Source organism: Ceratotherium simum, chromosome 32 (assembly GCF_057802395.1).
Source record: "Ceratotherium simum simum isolate JZ-2026a chromosome 32, ASM5780239v1, whole genome shotgun sequence".
Taxonomy (NCBI): Eukaryota; Metazoa; Chordata; class Mammalia; order Perissodactyla; family Rhinocerotidae; genus Ceratotherium; species Ceratotherium simum.
This window is the reverse complement of record NC_141931.1, coordinates 2639201-2650605: the sequence shown is the minus strand read 5'-3', so window position 1 is coordinate 2650605 and position 11405 is coordinate 2639201. Positions and strand designations below refer to the sequence as shown.

At 43.0% G+C, this 11405-nt stretch overlaps 1 protein-coding gene across 17 annotated transcripts in view; it reads right to left on the bottom strand.

Moving 5' to 3' along the window:
- Positions 1-327: 327 nt before the first annotated feature.
- PARD3 (par-3 family cell polarity regulator) overlaps positions 328-11405 on the bottom strand; it is a 623149-nt gene continuing 612071 nt past the window's right edge. For 16 of the 17 annotated variants that reach the window (XM_087420636.1, XM_087420634.1, XM_087420623.1 and 13 more), the window contains 2 exons: positions 8482-8609; positions 328-2342 (listed from right to left, as the gene is read on the bottom strand). In XM_087420636.1, the coding sequence (XP_087276762.1) occupies positions 1946-2342; positions 8482-8609 (525 nt within the window). In that variant the 3' untranslated portion in view covers positions 328-1945. The remainder of the gene's footprint in view (positions 2343-8481; positions 8610-11405) is intronic. The other variant, XM_087420635.1, reaches the window with a different exon arrangement.

Genomic DNA, 11405 nt, shown 5'->3' with positions numbered 1-11405 from the left:
AATGATGGAAACGTTATGTAGCTTTCGGTATAATTTTTCTTTTATTTAGTTCTAGTGTATTGGCTCCTTCAATTCAGAATTCCCCAGGCTTCTTTTTGTGGCCTGGACCTTCCAGTGGACTCATTAAGAAGGTCCTTCTCTTTCCTGTTCCCTCTCTCCTCAGGTGTTCAAAAAAGCAATCAATCACCCATTCCATGTCTGCACACAGATATGAGGAAACTTTCAACTTTCTCTAAGTATGAAAAAAAAATCACATCTGCTAATATAATTTCAAAAAACCCCAGCTAGGAGAGTTTCCAAAGGAATACTACAGACACCACAAAAAACACCCAGGAAGAAATATGCCTTTATTAGAAGTCTCATATATACAGGGAAAGCTGTTTCTCACAGCTCAGGGAAGGCTGTGAGAAAGAGCCACTGTCATCGAAGGTCACCACGCTTACACTGGTGACACCATTTAAACATCGCCTCACATTATGAACAAACAGAATTGTTACACAGAAATGCAAAAGAGACACAGGTACGTGTAAGGACACTTCACATATTTTCTAGAAACAAGTGGACACAAAAATACAATGTGCCAATAAAAAAAAATAGGCATATCAGTATATGTATTTTTTTCCTTTTCTTTTTTGTTAATACATGGTACGCTGAGCTTTCGTCTCAAGCTTTTTGCACATCGAGATTTGCAGGCACTTTAGTAATGCAGCCGTGGTTTACGATACATGACGTTCAGCCAACAGATGACAACCCAGGAGCAACCAAGGCTCTCGTGACCCACATGTACGTTAAAATACTGACACGAGAGCAATCTTTTGTCACACTGTTTTGGGACCCAAGATGTTCTCTGTGTGATGTGTAATGGCTTTTCCTTTATTTGTCTTTTCCATTTCATGGCAGAATTATTTAGTAGCATGGACGGCATCACCAGGCAGAGACAGCACGTGGATGCACTAGACAAATGTCAATTGTAACCAACTTTAAAAACTGTGGAAAGCAGATGAGTTTTTAGAATCCCAAACAACTGTCTGATTTATCTATGCCCTTCCTGCCAACCTGTCAAACAAAAACTAATTAAAATAATTACTTGGATGTACTGGGCCAGAAGCTCACCCTGGGAGAATTCTTTTCTCAGCTACCACCTCCCACATCATGATACACAAGGGCTGTCAGCAGGCCCGGTCCGTCCCCTCCAGGGTCACTCCCATCTCCCACGTTCCCCACACAGAGCTGTGGTGACTCAAGACATGTGTTAGGAACGTGACTGAACAGGCGTACATATGAACACAGACTAGAATGATCACTTTACTGGTGATGTTGAGTCATAAGGCAATTATAAAAGGACCCCATGATAACCAGACAGTGTTGGAATATGGCTTAGCATCTTTAATAGGATGAAGGAACCTTCCTGTTACAAGAAGCTGAGACGGAAAAGGGAAACCATACTAATTACAAAGTATTATAAATGACTGCTGTGATGTACCGTCAAGCCTCAATTTCTGGTGTATGTCACCACTTGCATCCAGGAGGAGACTGCAATGTCGCCTCACATCTAAGAAAACTTAAAGAGACAAAAGAGGGATCAACATCCCCCTCAACTTCAAGGTAATTTGTCACCACAGTTGTAGGGGCTATAACACAAAGCCATGACATCTCATGATTTGGGCCAAGATTCCTGGTTCTCCAGAGAGATGCAGAGGATACGAATGCCTCAAAAAGATGATTGTCAGATGGTGGGAAATTCTTCCATGAAATGGACACTTGAGACATGGTGGCAAAGACATTAAGGCCTTCCATTTCTTTGTCCATACTGCTTAAAGGCACTGATACCAACAACACAAATATTCCATAGTACCATCGAGGTTTTAAAAAAACTCCCAAAATACAAGTCTTCATAGGAAAATGTCCTTTATTGCCTAACATGAAGCATCCGCTCTTCTCCTACTCAGGAGTAGAAAGGCCTCCCTTTCTCAGGAGTCTGGAGTCTATTCAGCCTAGCGACCTGAGAAGGGGAGGGGGGCACATCCTGCCGGAAGGGCCCCTTGGCAGGGGCGTAACTGGGGTCCTGGACTTTCTTATACGAGTCATAGTTGTTGAGCCCCTCAGGAGGAGGAGGCTGTTTCTTCATCTGTTGCTCTTTCCGCCTCTGTTCCTGGCGAAGGAGCTCCTGGGTCTCCAGCATCACCCTGGCGTTGAAGCCGTGCCCGCCCAGGTAGCCATTCCTGGAGCCTTGGTAGCTGGAGTACCTGGGGTTCTCCTTGGCACTCTGGAAGCCTTCCCCCGGGGAGTAGTTCTGCTCCCAAGAATCCTGGGAGACAGAGCTGGCATTCTTCCTGCTTTGCCTAGAAAGCAAAGCCCAAAGGTTAGTGTGAGGGTTGGGAGAAGGGGAGAGAGGGAGGGAAGAGGGGAGGCGTGAGGGAGGAAGGGGTGAGGTGGAAAATGCATTTCAATATTTTAACAAGTATGACTGTGTTCCAGGTACATGCCCGACACTGTGATAGGGGCTGGGGGATTAAAACATGACTGTCCTCACCAAGCTCACAATCTCAGACAAGTAAACAATCGCTAAACAGGAGACAGAACTAATAGATTCAGTGGCTATTCAGAAATAGGGTCCTCCTCTGTGTCTGGTAGGTACCGTCTGTTCTGCTTAGGGTAACAATATCTCCTGCAATTTAGACACACTGGCAAGATGCTGTATAGGAGTATTAGAGATTTGGCAGCTTCTATCCCGGCAATAATTGCTCGCTTTACAATGTTACAATTCAATTCTAAACAAGCAAAACAAATATTTTACACAGCTGCCACCATAATGCCAGAGACACTAGCTAACATGAAGTACATGTAATGGATTACAATATGAGTTCAGTTATGAAAGATTTAAGTCTAGACTCCTTTATGATTAAAAATGCAACAGGCAGTCCCTAAAGCCCCGGCTTCTGAGTTGTATAAGTCAGTAAGTAACTGACATCCTCAGAAGACATGCTCATCAAGGCTGTGGAACCTGGAGGTCTGTAGAGTAAGCACTATTCTCCTGCACACTCTCCCCTCACCAAAGCCCAGGATAACCTACTTAACGCACTTTCTGTCATAAATCAGAGGCATAGAGAAATTTCAAGTTCTTATCACTTCTGCAGTAAAGTTGCACATCATTTTCAGGAAACATTATTGTTCTGAAACATCTTTAACTTACTATCAAGTCTCTAGATGCTTTTATGAATTTACAATAAGATTGGCTATGATAAAGTAAAACAATTTTGCACCAGAAAGGAAGACATGCCCTAATTTTTTGCCTTGAAAATGGAAGAGAGAATTGAGTAATAAAACAAAATATATTGCTCCATTTATCAATAAGAAAATCATTTGGCGACAGTATGTATTGCCCAGCCTTTCACATCAACACACACAACATGATGGAATGTTCAAAAAGACTCCTATTGAGGGAGAATAAGGTCTATGCAGCCATTGGATCTCTCATAGGAACGAAGCAATTTGCACTTTTGAACATTCAGAAGTGCCATCAATGTGGTCTGGGATGAAATCTGCCCATTTTCCATATGGTCTAAAATGAAGTCAGGGAAGTTTTCAATAAGGAAAATGAGCTAATGTCCAGCATCATCTCTGGATCTGACTATGATTAATTGAGCAGTCTACAGTGTATCTATCTGGTTCTCTTTTAATGGGAATCAAGCCATTGGTACAATCAGCCCAGGCAAGAATCCTTAGATTTGATGGAATAGTTTATTTGCCTAAAGCACTGATTATCTTCACTTAAAAAGTCATAAATTAATCTGCCCAGAGACATGAATGATGGAAAGTGCCAGCATGAAACCAGGGATTTGACGCTAATCATGAAACTTGAACTAAAACAACGAACTTGTTACTGATGTTACAGCAACAAGAACAGGGTTCTTTCATGGGTCAGTTACCCATTTAAAGATAACCAGGACTACGCTGCAGAAATGGCGCCTCTTCCCTCCTTGGCCTCCGAGATGCACTGACCCTCTCCATCCTCCACTCCCCAGCACTGCAAAGCCTGAGGCTTCACTCTGCAGCAGATATGCACCATAAGCTGAGTTTTGAATCATTCCAGGAAGACAGAGTCTTTTTATACTTAAACACATTGAGAATTCACTAAAGATTTGTGAGGGATGGAAATTACGACAATGTGGGAGAAAGAACTTCTTGTAGCTAAAATTTTCTTTAAATTAAGCAGTCTAGAGAGAAGGAAGCAGACCTCCCCGAGGTTTGAAGTAAGATATGTGGGGAAAGTACATACACATATGTACACATGTACACACATACATACACACACACACACACACATACACACACGCTTTCTTGGTAAGGAAGCTAGTGGTATCAATAAGCTCTTAATTAAGGATAGGATAAGAAATGAGCAGATTGTAGATAAACACGAGAAGCAGACAACAGGAGCTTCCTGCACTGGAAAACTAGTCACCTCGGCACCGGGCACAGTGGGAGAGTGGCTTAGGGTCAAACAGACACATTCAAATTCTGAGTCTGCTGTTTTCCAGCTGTGTGACCCTGGGAGGGTTATGCTCTCTGGGTCCACGTTGCCAAATCTGTGAAATAAGCATAATAACTAACCTCATAGGGTCATGGGGAGAAATACATGAAATAACACATGTAAAATGCTTGGAAAAGTGTGGCATGGAGTAAATGGCTGACCAATGCGTGTTGGAGGAGTAGTTTGAAGGCATAGTCACTTTGTCTTCAAAGATTGAGCTCTGGGTTTTGGGGAGCATCTTTCTGACTAAGGAAAAAAATAAATAAAAATATTAGCTTTCCATCTTTCATCAGAAGGATTGGGTAGACATCAAGGAATGGAGAAAGGCACCAAAGACTAACTAAAGAACCCTCCCTACGTGAAGGCAACTCCACAAACACTTCCTCAGAGATAAGAAGGAAGCTTTCAACTGTCCCATGATTGCTCCAAGGCCACATATAACCACAGCAACAACAAAACATCAACCCCCTTCTGCTGAATTTCTTTATAACCAACACACAGGTGTGTTTGGTCCTGGAATGAGCCCACTAGAGATTTCTGAATCCACTCAAAGCACATATCCTGGTTTGGCAATAGTTATCTCAACAATTACAACTGCCTCCAACATGGCTGGAAGACCATCACCATGTAAAGAACGTACACCAAAGAAACGTACGCCTAAGGAAAGCCATTTAGTCACGTGGTGAGGAGGACATAGGAGGATGAAAAAAGATATAAAGACCAAGGCTGACAAGCTGACAAGCAGCTTAGAGACATAATAATGGGCCTGGTGGGGAGACAATGTCAGGGTGTAGAGACACAGCGAGAAATGAGATGTACCAAGAAAGGGAGACAGACGCCAACAGACGTGAAACCAATGGAGCGGGAAAGAAAAAGAGGAAATAGAGAGATGGCAGGAAAAGAAGAAAAAGAAAAATATTTAATAAAGGATCTTAAATAAGTCTTTTCTATCAGTGACTATGACCGAACATACTTCTACTCAGTTTTAGAGTTGCCTTTTGGATACTAAGGAACTAATTTAGGAATTAAAAAAGTATTTAAAAAAGAAAACTAAGTTAGGAATAGAAAAAGAAACCCTAGTCTGATTGAGAATTGAGTGGGGCCAGTCAGGTCCCCTTTCCTTCCAAACTCATGTTACCACCTGGCTAGTGCTTCTTATTGACATTTCAAAATGTAACTTGAATTCTATAGCTTTCCTTAATGACAGTTAGAATTTACAAACCACCCTGGCTCACATACATTCCTCTAATTCAAACCACCTTATCTCGTGCGACTGATACAGAGTCCCGACCATTTGTTTTTTTCCTGCTCCACTTTGCAAGCAAACTCCTTCTGTGTGTGAAATCTTTCTGGTATCAAATGCCATACCAACTTGTTTAGACAAAACTCCGCTAATTGTCAACATCCAAAAAGCAAAGGTCAAGTGTCTTTGAAGAATATCACATGTCAGAAACGTGGCTCTGACTCAATCCCGTGTAGGTTGCTGTGGGCTCCCTCCGCCCTTTACTTTCCTCCAGGTTTCCACATACAGCCTGATGTTGAGCAGTGCTGCTCTGCAAGAAATCAAGCCGGGTGCAAGGTGGCACATTCCTTAATCTTCCTCACAAACATGAAGATTCACACTGAGGAATTATTCTCTCAAGTTACAGAACGTGATGGAGACGCCTACCAGCCCCTCTTGCCTGAACTTACACAATGCTTTCATTTTGGGATTTTTGCTTTTCTCATGTCTACACAGAATAAAATGACTAATAATAACGGAGCTACAACTAACCCAGAGGGAGAGTTTTAGTTATTTAGGGAAATGCTAACTGACAGCCGTAGCCCCAGCAACAGCAACCCCCTTCTCCATGTAAATACAGATTCTTCCACCACGTGCCTGGGAAGGGAGAGGGAGAGAAAGGAAGCGAAGCACGGAGGACATGTGGGAAGGAGGGGTAAAGAGTGAAGACGGGAGAGGAATGCGAGGATAAAACGATCAGTCTGGAATATTGAGTGACTCTGGAATGTGACCAGGAGAAGTTCAGCGGAAACACCCACATCTATCCTTGTCCTCTCCCTGAGGACTGGGACCCTAGAGTCTCTTCTCCCACCAGGCCATCTGCCCTTCCAGGCCCTCCCACCACCGTCTCTCTACCTCCCTTCCTTCGCCATGTGCATTTCCCAACTCACTCCTCTTCTCATATACCCTTTATGATGTCTCTCCTCACTTCTTCTAAGTACTCTCAAATACGACTAAAATATATGAAGCCAAACAATTTGTCAATAAAACAAGATCACAGTCCCACACCAGGTATGTCAATTCACCCACATTATCACACTCGTCTTTCCAAAGGAAAGTAAGCCAAACAGGCTGGAGGAAGGGATTTTACACAGAAGAACCTTTATGTAAAATCCTTAAGGTGGTTAGCATTTGATGCATTGGGTTGAATCCACAGCGACCTTCTTCCAAAAGCTAAGGGCAGTAGAGCACAGAGGGAACTTTACACCTACATTTGTTAACATTCCAGACTTGGGAACAAAAGCCCCCAGTAGCAATGAGCCTTATAAAACAATGGTGTAGGGCACAGGCAGGTTTGGGCTTGAATTCTGGCAGAACTTTGCACTAGCTTGTGTGACCTTGGGGGAAGTTACTTAACTTCTCTGAGTTGTTTCCTTGTACGACAAGATGATCTCCAAGGGCCTGTCCAGACCTAAACTTCAATGACTCTTACCTACAGTGGGCTAAATAACTCTTATTTTTCTATTTAAAAGAAAAAATAATTTAGTCCTCAAAGGCAATATAGCTTTATGGATTGAAAGACCAACTGAATGAACAAGTTACCACAATAGATAGTACTTATCCTGGTACAGAGTTTCACTCACATCCACATTCCCTTGGCTGACCTGTGTCTACGTGGTCAAGTCCCTCATGGTTATTACAGTGACTATTTAGCGTTTAAAGGGACTCATCCTTATTAAGAACTGAATCAAGATCACTTTTATATTGGTCAGTTAAGTTTACACAGATAAGGATTTGCCCCCACCCCCGAAATTTTCTGCTTTAATTGAAAACAGTCAACTTGATTTAAACATGGTAAGTGGACTATTTCCCACCCAAAATGTTTTTGTCACCTGGTTTCTGTCAACAAATGTCTGTAAGAATTGTGATTATAGGAGTGACTTGTTTAGGGAAGTTTGGAAAGCTGAATGTTTTAAAATACTTTTATTCCTGATTGTGCATGGAGGAAATACTTAGATGGGAAAAGGGCTATTATTTCAGCGTATTAGGGCTCAGTCACCCGATTGCTTTCTAGGCCTTGGGCAGATAACCCCCGGAGCAGAGGTGCCTCCAGGCAGGGAGCCCTGCAGACGAAGCCTCTGGGTTGGCTGTCAGCTAGTGAGGTGGGATCCCTGGGACACTCTGAGCTTCAACACTGAGCACAAGCAGAGACAGCAGGACAGCAAGAGAGGCAGGTTTGGGACCACGGATCCCACCCGAGTCCCGGGCATGGACGGCTCACCCCCCGTCCTCCCACCTGAGTCCCGGGCATGCACCGTTCACCCCCTGTCCTCCTACAGAGCTCTGGATTTGCAAAGTATCACTTATTCTGGTTACCCTTGAGCCAAGCAAAAGCAGAGCTCTCTCTCCATCGTTCAGGTGAGGAAACTGTCTTGTCTGTGGTCACACGGGAAGCAACAGAACCAATACTCGAGTTACGACCCAGGTCTGACCCCAAGCCCAGTACTCATATGTCCCGTTTCTTCGCTTTCGGTTAGGGAGCTTGGGGGTGAAAATGTTGGCGTCTCCTGAACACCTTTCCTCCCCGTCTTCTCGCCATGCAGTAAGGGCCCTCCAAGCTAGGCCACGATTGCCACCATCCACCCGCCGCTCCCCCACGGCTGCCGCGCATCAGCCGGGGAAGCCGGCGCGCTCCGGAGGCAGGGCCCCCGCAGGGCGCGCGGCGTACCGGGGCAGCGAGCTGTACTGGCGCTGCGCCTGCCGGAAGCTCTCGCGCTCCTCCTGCCGCTGGCGCTGCATCTGCACCTCCACGGACACCGAGTGCCTGCCGCTCTGCGCCGCCGGTCGGGAGCCGGGCTGCAGGAGGAAACGAACACGGTGAACGAGGGAGGACTTACGGACGGCACATGACTGGCGGACGAAAGTTCGACTCTTACAGGTGGACTGGAAACATTCCGCCAACTCTGTGAATTTTTAAAAAAATCAAGTGCAATATTCTCAAGTTTCTTTAAGAAAAAAGGCACCTAATTGCTCTTGTGAGCCCCAAATAATCATCTTAAATTTTGATTATGGCTTTAGAATGGTTTAAAATTGAGATGTCAACTTTTCTAGTCTTCTTACTGAGGTTTGGTAAATACTGACATTCGATACCGGTTTACATCCCTTGTGTATACAGCAAATATAGGCGAGTAAGGCTGCTCAGAAAACTAGAAGACGTCAATGCCAAAGAAATAAATAAATAAAAATGAAAATTTTGCTACAATAATTTACAAAAGTGGGAAAGTCCATGGGTGCACACTTGAACGCTGGTCATGCTGGTGAATCTGTTTGGTAGATACATATTTTAGTCAAGCAGTAGGTTACAATATAGCTGATTCCTCCTTTACTAAAGGATGACAGTTAAATTTTGACCAAGATTAGTTGAAACCAGGCACTATTAGCCATGTACAGGTCTCCTCCAATCCACAATGGCAGCCAAATGGGAATAGAGACGCTTACCAAAAGAATAAACCTGAAAGCTAATAGCTACTTGAATTGGTTATAATACATTTTGCCTTAGTTACGAGGAAATGGCATTTTTTACCTAGGTTAATTATATCCTACAGAGAAATTTTCAATCCTTCTGGCTAAATACTTTGGTCAGCAGGTCATCTGCTCATGGCTGCCTCTCACCAAAATCAGATATTTGATGTGTACACTGCGCTGGGTAGATCAAACCCCTGTGGACATTCAGGGACATCCAGGAATGTGGACATTCAGCTGCTCACTGACAGTTTCCAGCTTACCTTCTAGACCTGGCCTTCTGAACTGAAAGTAGCTCTGCTCAAAACAGACAACAATGCCTCTCACTTGACAGAACACCCAACAAGGGTTTCTCACAGCGTCAGTGGCATGCACTAAGTAAGCCTTTCTGGTACTCGCTAACCTCTAGGCCCCTTTGTGCTATGCAACATTGTGCAATAGGCATATTCTGAGTTAAGAAGGTCTGTTAAAAACAAGTTATTGATTTTCTTTTAGAGTTGAAAGCCAATGGCAGACTTTGACTTGATAATAATTTTCTAAAATAACAGAGTCTTAGCATTCATTTGGAGAGTTGTGAGATAACATGTGGGCTTGTTACTTGAAGAGTGGCTCCTGCGGTTGGCTTTTGTCTGAACAGAAAGAAAGCATTGCCTACTGTTCTCTTTCTGCCTGGCTAGCGTTATCTTATTTGTTGGTAAGCAATAACAAGGCAATAGACAGGACAAAAATTTCAAAGCATATGGGCATAGTCAGTGAGCATATTAAAAATATCCCGATACAAAAATAATGCGTGAGGAGATTAAGCTTTACAATACCCCAGTCTCTACTATTGGATGTTTATAACCACACTCATTGGAACAAATGTGTGTTCAGAGACCCGCCCATAACACCGTTCACATAACACACCAGTGGTGCCTACAGCAAGGAAAACACTTCACTGGGTGAGTTCTGCTTATGCAAACAAAGCATCAACCAATTGTTCATCAACTACATTAAAGGAGACAGACATTTTCTCCATTACACTTGATGAGGCTGGCCAAAAAGAAAACCAGGCTGTTCTATTGTTCATGGTGAGCCCTGGGAAGCTTGCGAGAAGCCACTGGACAGGGAAAGCAAGCAAGAAAATACCGCACAATTTCCTTTACGCCCTCAAAAGGAACCACATTTTCCTTTCCTTTTCTCTCGGCCCCAGCTGTACACATGTGTCAAGCAGTCTTGAAAGACCTGGCATTCTGCAGCAGGATTTAGTAACCAGCTTTTTAAGCTCATGCTGTTCTATGACACACTGCTTGTAGAGATGTGAAAAGAAAATGCAAGTTCTTGTAGAAATTTCAGGTGTATTTTTAAGTTGTTTCTCCCAGAGGCCTGAAAATTTGATTCTGACAGAGGAAAAACGAAGTTGAAGGGCTTTTGTTTCCTCCACAGTGTGTTTTCTGACACTTCACCTCAAACCTTATCAGCAGCAAGCATCTGATTGGATCTCAATGAATTCCAATAATGAAATTATCATTAGATGGGGTCTGAAAACTTAAAATGAGTGAATGAGTTTGGTATCAGCGAACTGACCTATTTTATATTATTATGCTCACCATGATGAAATATAAAGGTCAGCCTTACCGTTAATATTTTACTCCATTTCTCTTCTTTAGAGCTAAAAAAAGGGGGGGTTATTAAAAAGAATCACACTTATCTTTAAGATGAAACTTTACTGGGCCATGGATTTCAAGGAAGATTGTATACCTGACCAGCCCGGAGCAACAACTAAATAAGTTCATCCTGGCAAGTTTTATACTTGGCCTGAATCAAAAATAACCTGATTCCTGATTTCAGTGAAGATCTCATAAAAATGTAAATTGTGGGAACAGTATTACAATCAACAATCTTGACTTTTAAATAGTGTGGTTTCCACCCCTCTGGCAGAAATAGAATAGTGTATCTAAAGTCTTAAATCACAAAAATAAAGAAAGAAATGAAGAAAGAGATCATTTGTAACCATAGAAAGAAGTGCATGTTTTCAAATAAAACACCATCAACAACTACAAGCACAGAGTAACATCTAGACAGGGAAACACACAGGTAAAACATAATTGTAATAATTCTGGAGATTCACCAGATACCAGGCAATAGCTC